Source organism: Mustela nigripes, chromosome 12, assembly GCF_022355385.1.
Source record: "Mustela nigripes isolate SB6536 chromosome 12, MUSNIG.SB6536, whole genome shotgun sequence".
In the NCBI taxonomy this organism is placed as follows: Eukaryota; Metazoa; Chordata; class Mammalia; order Carnivora; family Mustelidae; genus Mustela; species Mustela nigripes.
In genome coordinates, this window is record NC_081568.1 from 74,336,960 (window position 1) to 74,354,870 (window position 17,911).

At 49.3% G+C, this 17,911-nt stretch overlaps 1 protein-coding gene across 1 annotated transcript in view; it reads right to left on the reverse strand.

The window, feature by feature from the left end:
- Nucleotides 1-17,911, reverse strand: part of SPOCK1 (SPARC (osteonectin), cwcv and kazal like domains proteoglycan 1) — a 501,413-nt gene that overhangs the window by 71,439 nt on the left and 412,063 nt on the right. The window contains exon 6 of the mRNA XM_059417623.1: nt 10,466-10,580. Coding sequence (XP_059273606.1) covers nt 10,466-10,580 — 115 coding nt within the window. The remainder of the gene's footprint in view (nt 1-10,465; nt 10,581-17,911) is intronic.

Here is a 17,911-nt window from a genome sequence, read left to right on the forward strand (position 1 = left end):
AGAACAAACTTTTGCTAGCTCTGGAAAAATGTTTTCTGTGTTCTCAAGAGAGCCTGAGTCAACTCGAACAGAACGTTCTGTTCCAAAGGACACTACACTTCTGTTGTCAAGGCAAATACACTGGCTTCCAGAGACACCTTGAGCCTTTTTCCTAAGCCAGGGAGGCAGGACACGGGAGAGAGATCTGCCTGGGGCTGGTGTGGACGACACCATCTGTTCCCTTTCCAGAGGACCCGGAAACACACACACAGCAGTCAGGCTCCAGCCTGAGGCTACTGACCCAAGAAGGCCACAGACTGGCAGCTGGGACTCACTGAGTCTGCCTCTTCAAGCTGAGGACCTAATTCATGCATGATAGCCAACCTTTTCAAGTATGGAAAGGTAGTTTGAAAAATATACTAGTCTATATATTGGATCAATTAACTCATTCCACGATGACTGAAGATGGCCTCATCTGTGCCTTGTACCTGCCCATGCACTGCGCTGCATGCAGGGCACACAGGAGTGAACAGTCTACAGGGAAAGCTGGGGCGCAAGTCCCAAGTGGAGAGGACACACTGCCAGATCCAGAGTCACAGACAGGAGCCTGCCAGGTGAAGGCACCCCACAGCGGCGACCCTTTAAGAGTTGGCGTGGGGGGGTGGGTTGGGGCAGGGGGGAAGGTTTGGGAGAAAGGCAGATGCCAGGTCCTGGTGCTGGGGATAGCCGGCAGTATCCCCACCTGGAGGAAGTCAGTCAAGGGTGGGAATCCTGACACCAATCAGGCCAATGCAGCAGGGTGACCTGAAGCTGTCCCCCACCCCCCAAAACCACCATCCTGGCACTCTGAACAGTCCCTGGGTATCATCTTGCTTTACGACAAAGTCTCCTAAATCCTAAAATCTGGAGAGATGTGGGGACAAGGGTCCAGACCTCTTCAGCCTCAGTCATGCCTCTCAGGGAACCAGTTCCGAAGGATTAGCACCCTCATGAAAAGAAGGGCCTTTTTTTTTTCTTTTTTTTAACTTGGATCAAAGTAATTTTTTGCAAGTCATTTTTGGGGAATATTTCTTGTCCCTGTGCATTGGCACATGATCAGAATTCTGATCAAATCCCCTGCCTGCACTAATTCTCTGGTCTTTGACATCCAACTTCTAAATCGTGTTCCACAACATCAGTATCCCCTGCCTAGAGGATTTGTGATATCGGGGCTGTGCTCGCATCTCTCACTGGGGTGGGACCTTTAAAGACTCACTCAATTGCCAACCGTGCCTCACTTCCAGATGCGACCTGCTGGAAAGAGCCTTTTAAGAGACTCAAGCACAGAGAGAGCACAGCCAGGCCAAGGAGACCAAAATAAACTGAGGGTCCCGAAGCTGGGGTGGGAATCAACAGGCCCACGTATAACTGCCTTCCTGGGATACCCATGCACATAGGGAAGCTGGGTTTTTATACCGATCCTTCTACACAACGGAAGTTAGCACAAAGGACGTGCCCCCAGCAGCACCTGCTACTGCACCCCTGGGAAACTGGAAAGCCAGAGTTCTCTCCACTATGATCCCCTGGTCATCCTCGCCACTGCTTCCGCCCCAGGATCATGGCGCCTGTATTTCCCAGAACTTCTCTTCCATGGTTCTGAGGTTCTTTCTCCCTGGAGCACGTCTGAGGTCTTGAAATAATGAGATTCCTCAGCAGAACTCCTGCTGTGTCAGTAGGTCTGCCTCGTCTGGCAGCAACACTCCTTCTTGTCAAGTAGGAGGGGCCCTTGGGGCTAACTCTTCTGGGGTTGGGAGAGGAAGACACGCTTTTAGCTGCCATGACACCATCATGATTTCCATCTGTCTCCTCCCTCGGTCTCCTCAGACTGAAGAGTGCTGCCTGGTTGTCTTGTGTCTGTTTTGGCTGCACTCCCGACCAATGGGAATGTCTAGGACCGCACATGCAGCCAACTGCTTGTTCCGGGCTTTATCTGCCATCGTTACTCATTCCTCACGCTAACTCATGAGAGCGACATTCCTGCTTCCTTCGTGTCTAATTGCCACTTTCAGTTTTTAAACAGAGAATCAGCATCATCCCCACTAAGGTAATAATGATGATAATAACAAAACAGCTGTAGGTTCTGAGCTCAATGTTTACACTTGGAACTGAGCTCCTCCGTTCTCACCACACCTGTGAGCGCGGGGTCCCACCTTCCCCGGCTGCCCACGTGGCGGCTCCCACGGAGTCTCTCGGATCTCCGAAGGGAGAGACCCTCCACCCTGTCACGAAGCAGCTGGCTCTGCGGGGTGGCAGCCCCTTGCTTTCTTCCGATTATAATTTTGATTTTTTTTTTTTTATTGTAATGCGGTCTTTTCTTTCCGACAGATAGCAGGGCAATGAAAGAAAAGTCGACTTCAGGACAGATTACAAATGAATTTTTATCTTCAAGGAGCTGGGTGGGAAACATGGGGCTATCAAGGAAAGCCCGGGATGGGGGTGAGCCATGAGCCCGTGCCAGCGCTGAGATAAACCGCAGAGAGTGCAGTGTGCTTACAGAGAGGGACGGAGGAAAAGGAGCAAGGACGCTCGTTCCCTCTCCTTGCACAAAACCTGCCAGAGAGTGCTGGGCTCTCAGGGAAGGAGGGCGGGCTCCGAGAGCGGAAAGCACGCACTGCCCGTGCTGCCCACACTGCCCAGTAAGGGACACTTGAAACTGTGTGGCTGTACAGCCGTGGGTTCGATTTAGGTTAGCAACACAGTCTGATGTGAGCGTAGGAGAGCAAGTTCCAGAAAGCCTTCAGATCCCTGCTCTGTCATTTATCAGCCGTGCAGCCTTGGGCGAGGTACCCCACACTCCAGATCTCGAATGTTCCCACCAGCAACAGAGAGGACATTCTCTGGTTCGAGGAAATAAATGTACCCGTCACTTGCTTAGCCGGTACGCACAGGAAGCACCTTGTACTCTTGATCTCTTGTCCTGATAGATTGTTTTGTTGCCATTTTAAACACTGTACACTATGGTACATCTACATAAAGGATAACTCTTATAATGAGGTAGCGTCCTTCAAGGCTTGACAAAGACTTGTTGAGAATCCAGACAAAACACCATCCTAATACTTCCATTCTGGGTGGGCGAGACAAGACAGTGCAGACAAGAGGTCAATGCGGTGTACAAGAAGGGGATGCGTGGGACTGAGGGAGACAAAGGAGGGAAGGGGGATAGCAATTGCTGGGGGGGGGGGGGGGCCGAGAAGGGGGCCGCTGGGGAGGGGGGGGGGGAGGGGGGGGCAAAGGGGGGGGGGGGGGGGGGGAGTGGGGGGGGGGGGGGTGCTCCCGAGAAGGTGACCTTTGTGTAGAGATTTGAAGAGGGGCTGACAGAGCACGCTGTGTGGGTGTCTGGGAAGCTAGTATGGCAGTGTGAACCCCAAGGCAGGAGCACGAAGGGCTCCTCTGACGGCACCCACGGAAGCCCGTCTGACCAGAGCCGAGCAAGCAAAGCGTGCAGCTGCGGAAGATGGGTACAGGCAGGCAGCAGCCCATCCAATCCCACTGGGCCTGGCAGGTCACTGAAGGGATGTCAGCTCCTCCCCTTAACCAAGGTGAGAAGTCACTGGAGGGTCTCAAACAGGGGATGGCACCCTTTGACTTACGTTGTACAGAACTGGTTTAATGTCTACATTCAAAAGAGAGTGGATGGCCCCAGAGTTCAAGTAGGAAGCTACTAGAATAAAAGAGGAGGATCTCTTGGACCACTCAGGGAGTGGCAGGGGAAGTGGGAAGAAGCAGATGGATTTGGAAGTCTCTTTGGAAGCAGAGTCAACGTGATCGTGGCGTGCGAGTCAAAGAGGATTTCCTTTTCACTTCGACAAATCAAAATACAGAGGTGCCATTTATCAAGACAGTGAGTACTGCAGGACGAGGAACAGTCTGGGAGCAAAGGCCAGGGGTCTGATTTGGGAAATGAAGCCCGAGATGCTTCCGGGCATCAAATGGAAATGCTGAGCGGTCATTACATACTTAAGTCTGGAGTTCAGGAGAGCGGTGTGGGCGGGCTAGCTAGAGGAAAGGATGAAGGGGGGACAGACGGACCCCCTCAAACACCTATCTGTGTGCCTCGATGAAATCACATCTATGACATACAGAAGTGGCAGGTACAAAAGATTACACAGAATATAATCCTGATTTAGGATAAGTAGAGTTTATAAACTACGTTAGTATATGTGTTTTGAAAACACACACAGCGAAAAGCGAGCAGAACTGAAATCTGAGGAAAATTTTGCCAAGTCATTTAGATGTCAAAGAAGATGTATTAATTTATAAATTTTTTAAAAGTCAGGCCAAGGGAAGACTGCCATTTAGGTGAACTTTCAAAGCCATTAATTGCTAGCACAGACCCTTCTCTCTGGTCTGGGCTGTGGCCACCCTCTGCCCCGTTTACCCTTCTCTCCCTTCGTATCTTTAACTCTCTCCCATCAGTTGCTGCCCCATGGGCTTCCACATGACCAGGAGAACCTCTGCTTTGGCAGAGCTGAACTCACAGAAGAGGAAGAACCTGAGTTTAAAGCCAAAGTCAGCAGTTATTCTAAGCACCTGACTAGTTTTTTGCGGTTGCCAGTTTAAGGCTCCCCCCCACCCCAAGGTCATGACATTTAGAGTAACAAGGTCCTAAAAATTAAACATTCCTTTACATGGTTACTTTCTGGCTGTGGTGTAGGACCAAGTAAGAAGTGAAGGAAGCTGAACGGATATGGGAAGGTTAAGACAAACCACTTTTAAATTGCAAGTTTGCAAGCCTGAGGCCTTCTCTCTGTTACACAACAGGCATTAAAGAAAAATGTTCTTTCCTGGATACAAAGATAAACCTCCATTTTGCTAGAAGCTTCTGCAGCAGGATTCTGGTAGGATTTTTCCACTGAGACATTACAGCTAGGAAGAACTCCTGAGCCCGTCTCTTTGGCACCACCTCCTGTTCTCAGTTAAACACTTTTCCCCAACTCCACTTGTGATAAGTAATGGAATTAGACAACCGTCTGTCAACCCAGAACTTTTTTTCCCCAGAATCTAGCCCTCGGGTTGAAATCACCATTTGAGAAAAGAAAATCACTGTAAACTATTTTTCTACTGTTTCAAATAGCTCAGAGGCAGGGAAGCTGTTACTTATTCCTTCTTTAGCACGCCCCGCTGCACAGACCGACATGTCACCCCTTTTCCTCCCTGGCCCGAACCAGGTGTGCCCCCACCTCCCAGCCCCTGTCCAGCATTCCAGGTTGCCTGCTGACCCCTAGCACCCTTCCATAAGAGAAGCAAACAAGGAGCTGTAGTTGTTGGAGTAATGTTGTCTCCATTTCCTCCTACAAAGACAGATGACGAGGGAAGGCAGAGCGGTTCTGTGGAACGCCTTCAAAACACTGCTGCTTGTGGAGAACACCAGAACATTCTCTGTTTGATGGCTGACACTCTAAGATTTGGACAAGTGCCTGTACACTCCATAGGCAGTTGGACAAAGGCACTAGCCTGGGGGTCCAGAGGCTCTCCACTATGAGACCTCCGTCCCCACCCACTGTCTGACCTCAGGGAAGGTTTTCTCTCTCTCACTGGGCTGTTGAGCTCCTCTGCTGGTAAATGGGGCCAGCGCAAAGGTCCCTGGTGGTCAGTATAACCTGGTAAAGCATAAAACAGCATCACTCTAGGGGAAGTCTGAGGTCCCATCCCCTGGTCCTCATGGGAAACAGGCATCTTCAGGAACACAAGGGTCCCCTCCACACAGTATGGACAAAACAGAAGTGATGCTTTTCCTGATGTTATATCATACAACTGCAAAATTCTCACCTCTACAATGGGGGAGCCTCAACCCCACCTCAGGATGGAATAAGGCTGCCAAGCCCAGGTCAGGGATGGAGGGGGTTGTTTCTGTGAGAGAGTGGAGGACAGGCAGGAGGCAGCCCGGCTCAGGCTGGAAAGGAGGGAAATACTGGCTAGTTTAAAAATGCATCCTGACAACTCTAATGGGAAGAAAATTCTACTTTTCTCTTAGATTCTCAACCACTGTGAAGAAATCAAGAAACAAGTGCCTCACACTCCTCATATCCTTCACAGAGGATTGAAGAAAAAGCAGCGGAAATAAGCCCCGAGCTGAAGAGTTCATCAGATATAAGAACTGACTTTCTAACTGGGCTGGCTACTGAGGACTGGAAAATACCAAGAGAAATTCGTGGCAAATCTTTCCTGGAAAACTCTTAGAAAGAGCACAGAAATTCAGGCTTAACAATGGATTTCAGTCTCACTTCCTCTTCCTAATACACACACACACACACACACACACACACACACACTTTTTTTAAAAAAGATTTTATTTATTTATTTGACAGAGAGAGATCACAGGTAGGTAGAGAGGCTGGCAGAGAGAGAGAGAGAATGAGAGAGAGGGAAGCAGGCTCCCTGCTGAGCAGAGAGCCCGATGTGGGACTCCATCCCAGGACCCTGAGATCATGACCTGAGCCGAAGGCAGCGGCTTAACCCACTGAACCACCCAGGTGCCCACACACACACATTTTGAAACAATTGCTTCTCTACTCTCCAGAGGCTGGCATCACAGAGATGAGAGATTTAAAAAAAACTATTACGTGACCCATCCGAGGTCATGAGGTCATTGAGAGGCGCGAGAGGAAATATTCCTAGATATTCAAGGATGACCCCACCCTCTATGAGGTCTTCAGGGACATCAAAGGAGAGATGCCAGAGAAAAAATAAAAATCAAGAGAACAAATAATCAACCACTTGGCTTGGACTTCTTAGAAAAGCTCTTTAAACTTGAAACTGAGGCAAGAGAGTTCTGATTTGCAAGAACTGGAGATGTAATGCAAAGACCAAAGGCTAGAAGAAGCAGAACGCTCCGAGACTCGCAAGACCAGGTGTCAGACCATGCCTCACACGCCTGCGACACTCACACCCACCCCTGAGCCAGGCTGAGGCTACAGGAAGTACCCGTTTGGGAAGGAGGAGAACAGATGAAGGCAGGTGAGGCCCCGGGAAAGCTTCTGCTCACCCCCGTTCTCCAGCCCAACTCTGGGTCCCAGGCAGGGATGAGATGCTTGTGAAACCACAGGCAGCTGAATGGCTCCAGCAACAAAGAAGCTCTGGGCTCACCTACCATGTGGAAATCTAACTGGGGGCAAGCTTTGTGGAACTACCATCTGCATGAAATAGAAACGGCTGCCCAGCAGATCCAAGGACAGAGGGCTTGAGAGATCACCCTCACCAGTCTTTCTTGGACACTAAAACATTATGGAATGACATGCCCAAGTCTTCTGTGGCCCTGAGGGGGGCCAGCGGGGGCTGCGGGAGGACGAGTAAACCCAGAAGAACAGGACCTAGAAGAGCGGGCACCAGGTCTGACCCAATGGTGGCAGTAAGCACAGTTCACGACGGGAGTCAGATGTCCTCCATCGGACACAGGGAGCGTGCACACGGCAGGCCAGCTCACCGGAGGCGGTGACAGCTCTCTGCAGATGGATAACAGGGACAGACAATGGCAGGAGCCACTGCCCTTCAGTTCCACAATGCATAAGCCACTGCTGACTTCCGAGCATTTGGCTACCCCTGGGATTAACAGAATCTATCTAGAAGAGACTCCATGACTATTGTCACCACCACATGGAACCAAAGCTCGAAAGAGAGATCAGACTGAAAAGAAAATGTCATCAACGACAACTGTGACTGCTCCACTGTGTGACTTCTGTGTGACTTCACTGTGTGACTTCTGGCACACCTGCGTTTGCGAGACCATGAAATGTCGTTTCGGTAGCAGGCCCAGAAGCAGGACTGCCTCTGACAAAGCCCAGAGCCCCCCGACGTGTCTCAGGAAGGTGGAGGTCTCCGCTCCCACTGCCTGCAGCTTCTGTGATGTCACGGCCCCTCATTTCACCTCTGACCTCTACTTCGCACCCTCTCCCTCTCCTTCATCCCCACTGCTTGTGACAGCCTCAGGGGAAGACCTGTCGAATCAAAGGAAAAGGCCGGCCTTCCCTCCACTCTGCCCAGGTAAAATGTTATTAAGCTCAATACTGCATTTCATCTAATGACCCCAGGGACTCATTGCTGCCTTCACAGCCCGTAGTGCATTCTTATCCCCCAAGTGAACATTGATCAAATCTGTATTAAATAGTTAAGCATTATACCCTGATAGGATGTTGTTGCCTATGTAATTGCATGTGTAATTAGTTAACGACAGCCATGCAGCCTTCTCGGCAGGTAATTTCTGCTTCCCCCACACACTGTATAAAAACTCTGCAGTAAGTCACAGCTCAGAAAGTGGGTCTTCAACCAACGAGGACAATCTCAGAGCCTCAGGCAAAGAACTGTACCAAGTTTGATCGATACTTCCAGTAACAGACTCATCATTGCAAGCTTCCAAGGTGGTTTTTCTCAGACAAGCGTCAGATGATGGGAGACACAGTGTGGAGTTAGAGAGCTCCTTTCCGGGCAAAGGCAGAGGACTTCACAAAAGCAAATCACTGGTCCGAAAGCCAGTGGAACAAAAAATAATTAGGTACGACTAAAAGAACTAATGAAGGACATATAATTTTGATTATTTGTTTTGGGTTACTGTTAGTATTCCTTTTTTATTGTTGTCATTCCTGAGAGGTATATGAAGTCGCTTCTCATTCTTCCTGATTTATCTCTTACAATTAACTTAGTAGTTCACCCTTTTTCAAGCATTTTCAAATGAAACACTTTTAAATAGCATTCTTGTTCTCACTGACCTTTCCGGATTCTCGAACACGCTCTTTTCTAAGTCTCTTTGCTATTAATGGTAATGCAGTAACTTGCAAATGTTCAGCAAGAATCTGTTCTAATTTTTACCAGAACATAATTAAATAAATGCATGGTATAGGCAAGGCTGTACCTGGAGTGTCGTATTTGGGAGTTAATCTCATTTAATCATGTGTGACAAGCCCACCATTAAGAAATAAGCACTGGGGTGCCTTGCTGGCTCAGTCAAGAGAGCATATAAGTCTTTATCCCTGAGTTGGGTGTTCAGGCCCCATGTTGGGACAGAGTTTACTTAAAAAAGGAAGGAAGAAACAGGCACTGTACTTCATTTGAAGGCTTCCCAGGAGACCAGTCTGTTATCTCACCATGGCAAATCAGGGAGCCTGAGCAGATTTGGGAACCCTGAGGAGAGGTGAAGCCACCACCTCATGTAGATACCACAGGCAAAATGGTGGAGGTGACTTTGTTGGTTTGGTTTCTTCACCTCAGGTTAGAGGATTAAATAAGACCAGTAAACAATACACCCGGAATAACAGAGACTACTGAAACATCCTGCAGTTATTAAGAAATCCTCAGACAGAAGTGAGTTTTCTGGGTTTTGCAGTTTCTTTACACTATAGGGCTTTAGGTTTTCAGACCCTATGCCAAAGGGCACAAGTATACAAATGAACACTTCTTACTGCAGTTGTATAAATGAATCAGATCCAAACACAGGGAGATCAGCTTTTTGCTCATCAAGAGGAATTTCTGGAGATTAGTTATGACCCTAGAGCTTCCACATTCTGAGCAAAATCTTCCAAAGAGTATCTTAGCACAATATTCCTGTGATGGCCACCATGAACAAATGCACATTCCAGCATCTTCACATATGTGCCCTGGAAAAGTCAATGGGACCACGAACCAGGGAAGGCATAAACACACTCGCCCAGATCACCCTCCCTCATTACCTATAGAAGATGCCTTAGAAGAGACATGCATGCCTATGCACACACATTCATTCAACCTCAGAAACGTGCAACATTTTCCATGGACCAGCAGTGATGACAGAGAAATCCCAGCTCCACAGAAGGAAGAGGCAAACTTCCAGCTTGGGTCTCCTTAAGGAAGGCTCAGAAACAGGCCAAGTCCAGAGCGACAGCCTTCCTTTCTCCATCACTGAAACATCTAAATATGGCCAACCTTCCCTGCCCCCTCAGCCATGAGAGAGAAACCACTGTCGCTAGAGAGTTTTTCTCCTTTCGTGTGTCACCTGGCTTGTGCTACATTCTGAGCAGAATATACAAGCGAAGAAACGCCTTTGGTGGCATCACTGTTGTGACCTCTCTGTAGTGTCTGTTTTAAAATGTGCCCTTGAGAAGTTCAAAGGACTTAGAGATTCAAGGTCAAGGAAGACCAAGACATACCCCAGGGCAGGCTGTGGTCTGAGAGGTGAACAAACCCACGCTTCTCATGTCACAGCCGACATGAGAACCTCTGAAAGAACCTAATGCATATCTTGGTCTCATGGAATGATTCTGCAAGACTCAGTTCTTCCTTTTCTTTTTAACGGTAGCTGAAGGCAGTTCAGATTCAAGTCCCTACACAAGCTGGAGTACTTGCCAAGCCCCTCTATTTCCCCCATGTGGACTCAAACAGCTCTGTTAACCTCCAACTTCCAGGAACAGGGGTTGTGGCAGGGAGGCAGAGCTTGGCCACATCGACCTCCCTCCAAGTGTCTCCTGTGATCCCCACTCACCATTCTTTTGTGTCTTGAGTTTTGGTGGCTCGGGCTCTGGAAGACATGGACAGGGCCCATTACAGAGGACGGTGAAGCTTTTGCCAGTAGAACAAGCATGGAACTCCAACTTGCACTGCAAAAGAGAGGCAGAAGAGCCGTTAAGAAGGCAGCCAAGCAGACACCCCATGTGGCGTTCCCAGGAAGCAGCTGGTCTCTCTCCAACCAGGTGGGATCACAGGAGCAAAGACAGAGAAGGAAGGAGTACATCTCAGGTCAAGATCCACATGGCAGAGTGCTGAAAAAGAAATGGCCTTTCATGTCTTTCCGAAGGCACGGGGTAACCTCTGAGACCACTGGAGAGCACTGTGGTGCTTACTTCACTAGGTGATAAATGCAGCTGTAACTGTTACAGAAGTACTCATTTGAAATGACATCTCAGAGTCCCAGGGGTCCATCAAGGCCCACCCCTTCCACAGAAGGCCACCTCCCTCCGTTTCCTTACTTCTCACCTAGGGTGCCTCTGCCCCAGTACAGGGATCCTAGACTCTCTCAGCTGCTCATATAATCTCCCTGGGCACAGGGGGAGGGTAATCCCGAGTTAACACCCTGGGTGATATGTGTGAGGCCCAGCCCTGACCCACCCAGGACATGCAAGGAGTGAATGCTTTTGCTGTAACCATCCCAAACCTGAGTGCTATACAGTCCTTCCCCCTAGAGGATACCCATGGGTATCTCTAGCACGGGACTGGGTGCAAGCACCCATCTAATTCTAAGATTCAGTGGTGAAGCTCAAAAGTCACCATCTCTTCATGTCAACCCTCGCCAGCCACACTGGTAGTGTTCTGGTCACTTCCTGCCCTTTTCACTACTTCAGCTACTTTTATCGTCAAGTCTCAACCAGTTCAGAAAACAGGCCGGAAAGAATGTTGTTTACAGGTGCAAAAGAGCATAACAGTTAACAGAATTTTTAGGATCCTGACATCTAAGGGACAGGACACGGACTCAGAGCAGTTAAATAACCCACGAAATAATCATGATGCTCTTTTGGGGTGGATTCCAAGCCATGTCTGAGTGTGGGGCTCAGACCCTGGTTCCACAACATTGCTCTTTCCACGTGGAGAGCACATATCCCATACGGTACCCCAGGTTGCTACTGGCCTCCGTCTCAGTTGTCTGACAGTTTATTCTTTTTCCACTTGTACAGTTCTCAGGATCCAGGCCTGCATATAACCAACCTTCTGCTAAGGCCCACAGGCTGAGAAACACGTGTGTACCTGGTGGAGGTTCCAAAGAAGAGGGGGCAGACAAAATTTACTGAGCACCCACTTTGTCTGTTGTTCTTATCAGAGGCCATGGGGAATCTTTTACAAGGGAAAAAAGAAAAAGGGAAGTTAGAGTCCTTGCCCTTGGAAAACACAAATGTGTACTTCTGAAAAGCCCACAAGCATTTGCAAACCAGCACACCAGAGGACAGCTGAATACCAAGAAGACCCCGCTATTCCATTCCCATCCCGATTACAAACCCAGGGCAAGAGTGCTTCAAACCTGGCTCTGAACCTACGGGAGCCACTCTGAGTAACTCCAAGTGTCACTCACACAGTGGCCAGCCTCACGAGAGAGAGCGCGACAGACAAGCCCATGAGGTGATGACTTCCCCTTGAGGCAAATGCCTTTAGTACAGACTTTTTAGGCATCTAGTATGTGCGCAGTGTGGCCGGAGGGGTGGTGGGGACTGGATGAAAGGCAGCCATGGCTCAGCCTCCAAACTCAACAACTCCATGAAGAGGCAAAAAAGACCACGTCCTTCTAAAGCCGAGCGACCACGACTGTGAGGCGGTCAGGAGTGGTGTGTATGGAGGGATGGAACAAAGAAGCCCCATAGGAATGGGATGGCCTGCCACCAGCCAGAGGGACAGAACGTAGCCAAGAGGAAGACTGGAAGGGCGCGGGGAGGGGTGTCCGTGTAAAAAGCTTCTTCTCAAATCCCACAGCCGGTGTGCATGTGCCCAGGGCTGGAGAAAAGACCACTGGGGCCAGCCCCACCTCCTCCCTCCACCCCCCTGCTCTGAAACAATCCTGCTTCAGTTCTCAAACTATTTGTTCAAGAGATTCTCCAAAGCTAATTTAGGGGCAACAGTATATTTGTGTATGAAAAATTATTTTGTGAAGTCAAAACTCAATACATTTACTTACTAAAAATCCTACTGTGACTAAATTGCTGGTTTGTATCCTTGATAGACTGTAAGACTCTTCCCAGACATTCCCCGGCCCTCCCGGAAAGTGTAATCTTGGCTTCGTTCACCGCCCACCTGGGAAAATGGGATCCCCTCCCCTGGGACCTCTGTCCTAGGCCACGAGACTTGCTCTCCCTGGGGACTGCGAGTAGGTGTGACCCACCAGGGTTGAGCAGCTGTTTTAAGAACCACTGCTTACTCGTATCTCCTCTCTTGCTCTTCCCTCTACCATGAAAATGACACGAACCACACTAGGGCCGCTCCTGTGGCCTGGGGCCCAGAGGGCAAGGGCAAGCACCAGAGCTGCAGTGAGACCGCAGCCAACATGAAACAGGAACAAGGAGTTACTGTCTGCTGGCTGCCATAAGCCACGGATGTTTGGGGACCCTTCCTGAGCACAGCATAACGTAGCCAAGGGTGGCAGCACTGACTTCCTACTAGCCCATGAGGTACTCGTCAGCTGGAAAGTCACGTCTTCTCCCAGGCACACAGTAGGTATTCAGTAAACAGTTGCTAAAGGATATGGGTGGTGCTCCATAGGATATGGATATGGGCAAGGGCTCCTTGGGGCCTCCGCCCCGGTCCCCAACTGCAACCACCTCACCCGCACAAGGAACACAGGTGCTGGAGCTCAGCCTTCGGGATGTTCCCGGCAAAGCATCCTTGACCCACACCGGCTGCCTGAGGCCTCTCCTCGAGCTCCCGTCCAGCACTCGGCCTTCTAGCCTCCCTGCTCACCCTCATCCATTGATAGACTCAGAATCTCATCCATTTGCTTCCCAGATGCTCGGGAACACCCATTTCCCTGGGGGCCTGCCCTCGCCCGAGAGCCTCTGCAGACTGTGATTCTGGTAACTCCACTTCCTCGGCTGGCCCAGAATCCCCTCTCGTGGACAGCCGCTGTCACAATCTGCGGAGGCAGCCGGGCCTCCTCCCGGACCCCGGGGAGGTGCTACCAGAGAAAACAAGATTTATCTGCATCAGTGGAAACCCATGTTTCAAGGGCACAGGCCTGCTTTTTTATCTTCCAGATAGTATGTGTTATTTAAATGAAGCTCAAAGGACTAGAATTCCATTTAATATAAAGCTCAGCACGTGCTATTTAGAGATACCTACATATGTGTGAATATATATTGGGGGGGGGGGGGAGGGTGACAAATACCAAGACAGGGGCGGCCTCTAGGGCAGAGGCAGGACGACGGCCCTAGACAGGAGCCCAGAAAAACACCGTGAAGCCTGAGAATGGTTTATTCCCCAAAGCTCAGTGACAGATTCCAAGGCTTTGGTCATTGGGCTTGGCAACTTACAGAAATAAGACATCTACATTTGTGTATCAAATATTTCATGAGGAAATATAAAACAAAGTTGACATGCCTCCATCAAAGTGATGACCGAGCTAAGGGGAGTAAATGAGGGCACACGTGGGCACCCGTGGGTAAGGGGAGAGGGCACCTGGTTCTGAGCCTGGCCGGGACTGTCGCTGGGCAGGGGGCCTCCTCGGGGCACCTCACGCATGTCCCTGTCCCATAGCACTTCCCTAAGGCCCAACCCCTCTGCCCCAGGCTCTCGCTAGGGAAGAACAATTACACAGGCCAAAAGGTGGTCACTGCACCAGCTTTCCTCACAGCGGCCAGGCCACTTCCACAGTACAGTGCTTCCCGCTAGAGTGGCTACCCTGACAGAGGCTGTCACACCAAGCAAAGGGCTCCCACGCCCTCTCCCAACCTGTAAGCCACAGATGCTCAAGAACGTCCTGCCCACTCACCTTCAATCCCAAGTAGAGAAAATGCACAGAGCCTCTGGGCTCTGCAGAAGTGTGCCCTGTGCTGTGGATAGAACGATTCTGAAAACTCTAGGCAGGTATGCTAGCCCTCACGTAGAGGGTTGCCAAGAGAATGGGGCCAAGAGAAAAAGAGGCAGCTCATGGTACTTTTTCCAGGCAGCCATCCCATGACTAGGTTCTGGACCTAGCAGACACTGGGCTCTGACCTATCAGGACAGGAGCAGCCTCCTTTGGAAAAGATGGAGTCAGAATGCAAATTCTTCTACAGAGATGTGACGAGGGAGACCCAGGTGTCTCCTGACACCATAGGGATGGCACTGGCTCCTTTCACACATGACAAGCCTCCAGAATGGCCACACCTTCTCTCCCACAGTGTGCTCAGAGCTTCAGGTACAAGGTGGCAAAATCATGGATGGCGATTTGTTGGCAGGAAGGACTTGCTCCGGTGGAACTTACTGGCTCCCTCCACACCAGCCCCGGAGGTACTAGGGATGCATGCCGCCTACCAGCACCTGCTGGCCTTCGTTGACCTGCATCAAAGCAGTGTCTGCAGGCTCCAACTTAAAGAGGGTAGACTGGGGGCCTACCCCTTAGAGTCTGGGCTTGGAGGTGGAAAAGCAAAAAAATGAAACAAAACAATCAAAAAGAACTACAAAATTACACTCTTGGGAATAGATAAAGGAGCACCCATAATTTTTTTTTTTTTAAATAAAGAATTGTGGGGAGAGAAGAGGAGGAAAGAGGTATAAATGCATTTTGGGGATTTAGAGTAGAGAGCCAGTCATTTACTCAAAGCTCCCATAGGGCCAAGGCTAGAGGCAGGCCCAGGAGCTCCTTCCCGGGGGAAGGAGACACACTGAACAAACGGAGAGACCCCTGAAGGTGGTCACTGCCACCTTCGGCGGCCCTTCCATCCCTGGACCTGTATCAGAAGTGGGTCTAAGCAGAGAGCAGTCACCACCGCCCTGACCCCACTTCTTTCTAGAAGAGACAACTTTGCACATTGTGTTAGGTATTGAATTATATCCCTCCAACAAGACATTTGTAAGTCCTAACCCCCAGTATCTTCGAGGGTCTTTACAGAGATCATCAACTTAAAATGAGCTCAACAGCGCCGGTCCTAATCCAATATGGCTGCCATGCTTACAGGAAGGGGAGAGCTGGACACAGAGACAGACCCGCGTAGAGGGAAGATGGAGGAGTGAAGTGACACAGGGAGAAGACAGCCACCTGCAAAGAATGCCCGTGGCTGCGAGAAGCTAAGGAAAGGCAGGAGAGAGATTCTCAGTCACGGCCTCCAAAGGAATCAACCCTGCCCACACCTTGGCTTCTACTTCTATCTCCAGGGCTGTGAGACAGTAAATTCCTATTGTCCGAGGCACCCAGTGTGTGGTACTGTGTTACTGCAGCCCTAACAGACTAGCACACCGTCCGCCCAGATGTTTAAAAACAGACAAGTCTCTATGGGATGGAAATGCTGCATATTATGTTCATAAAACATAGACCTTTGTGCCCAGATGACTCTGTTCTCCTGGAAAGCATGTTAAAACAAAACAAAACAAAAAACACCTGGAACAGCAGCCTTAGGATGTTGGGCAGGTAGACATACAGAACTTGGCCAAATACTATCAACCATGACTCATGGGCAGAATTACAAAACATTCAAGACTTTATAATGATTTTATGATCAAGGAATGAAACAAATAATAAGCCCTAAGTATTTAAAAGATGAGATCCTAGAATGTGGGAAAGTAACAACTTTCAAACGACTTTTAAACTTCGTACTGGAACCCATATTCACAGAAACACAAAGAGAAACACAGACATAACATCCTGGAAGCTTCTATATCCCTTGACCCACTGGGAGAGAAATGTCTTCCCCAGTCCTCACAGAAACGCAGAAGATGGAGGGAGCCAAAGACTTTGCAAATGGGCAGAAATATTCAAAACGTTGACCTATTTAAAAATAAATGTGCTAGCAGATTTCCCAACCAATTTTTCCTTCCGTTTTGCATAACACACCAACACGTAGGAATGAGGGAATGTTCCTGCGAATGGCCAGTAAATCTTTCTCTTCTGTGATTTGTAAAGCAAAACTAATAACCTCTCTCTGGTTCACTGCTCACACAGATCTCCACTGAGTACGTTTCTCTATTGCCCCGCATTCTTTGCTTTTGCCTTGCATGCTTTGGGTATTATTTTTAACATTTTATTTAAATTGCTTTCTCCACTCTATTTCATCAACCAATCATCTATTTTTAAACCAGACTGTTGACAGTTCACAGTTGACAATTTTGTTCACAGTTGATGAATTTTGATTTGTTTTTATTCCCCCAAAATCCTGTCAAAGAAGGGGGGGTGGGTAATCTCGTGGCTCTGCTGGCTTTAATGAGTGGGCAGGAACTGAGTGTGGCTGCTGGCTCCCCATGTTATTCCTGACAGACGGAAGAACAGCTGTCTGTCTCTCTGGGGCTTGACTGTCCCTGGGGTCATGGGAAAGGAGGAGTGAAGAGATACAACAGAAGGGTCTTTGGGCTCAATCAGAGGTTTACCAAACAGGCACTCATGTGTGTGTTCCTTCTCACATCAAACAAGTATTTACTGAGCACCTACTATGGGCCAGCACTGTACCAGGCTCCAAACAGACAAGACAAAAACACTGTTCCCATGAAGTTTATAGAGCAGGTGCTGATGAGGACCATAAAACAGCACAAAGGAGAATAAGAGACAGAGAATAATGGGGAGGGGAAGGTATATGACATGGGGTGCTCTCAGGCAATGTGGCATGACATCTGGGTAAAGAATAAAGTGGGCCAGGCAGCGCTCTGGGGTCAGGGGATTCCAAGCAAAGGCCCAGTGGTGGAAGATGCCGACTGCACATGAAAGTCATCAAGGAAGCCAGTGTAACTACAGAGAAGAGTGGAAGGGACCTTCTCAGCTGAGTGTGCAGAGTCCTGTGTGTGACACTCCCTGCCCTCCCCCCAAGGTTTGGGCTCACTCCCTGCCCTCCCCTCAAGCACATGCATGCACCCACACTGTTAAAAATTCCAAAGAAGGCAGAACCTTACCCCTTAAAATCAAGTTGCTAAAAATGTGAAAAAGGAAAAGCTCATCTTAACAGAAGAATGCCAGCTAAATACGTTGAGAAGGAAGGCTGGAATTAGGAAATCACTTGGCAACTCCCTATGTAATAACTGAGTTAGGAAACGATCATTTGATGGTTATTAGAAATCGTGGGTAAAAGGAATTGGGGAATAGGGAATTCACAGGGTCTCTAAGGGCTTCCCGCAGAAAACACACCTCATTATTACACAAGGAAAATGTACATGACAGTCACACCTTAAAGCAGGGACCCTGGGGCCAAGGTAGCACCTGCAGCAGGGGGCCCGGCCTTCCTTCTGCACAAGGAAGTATTACACAACAGTGCCTCTGAGGGGCAGGGCCAAA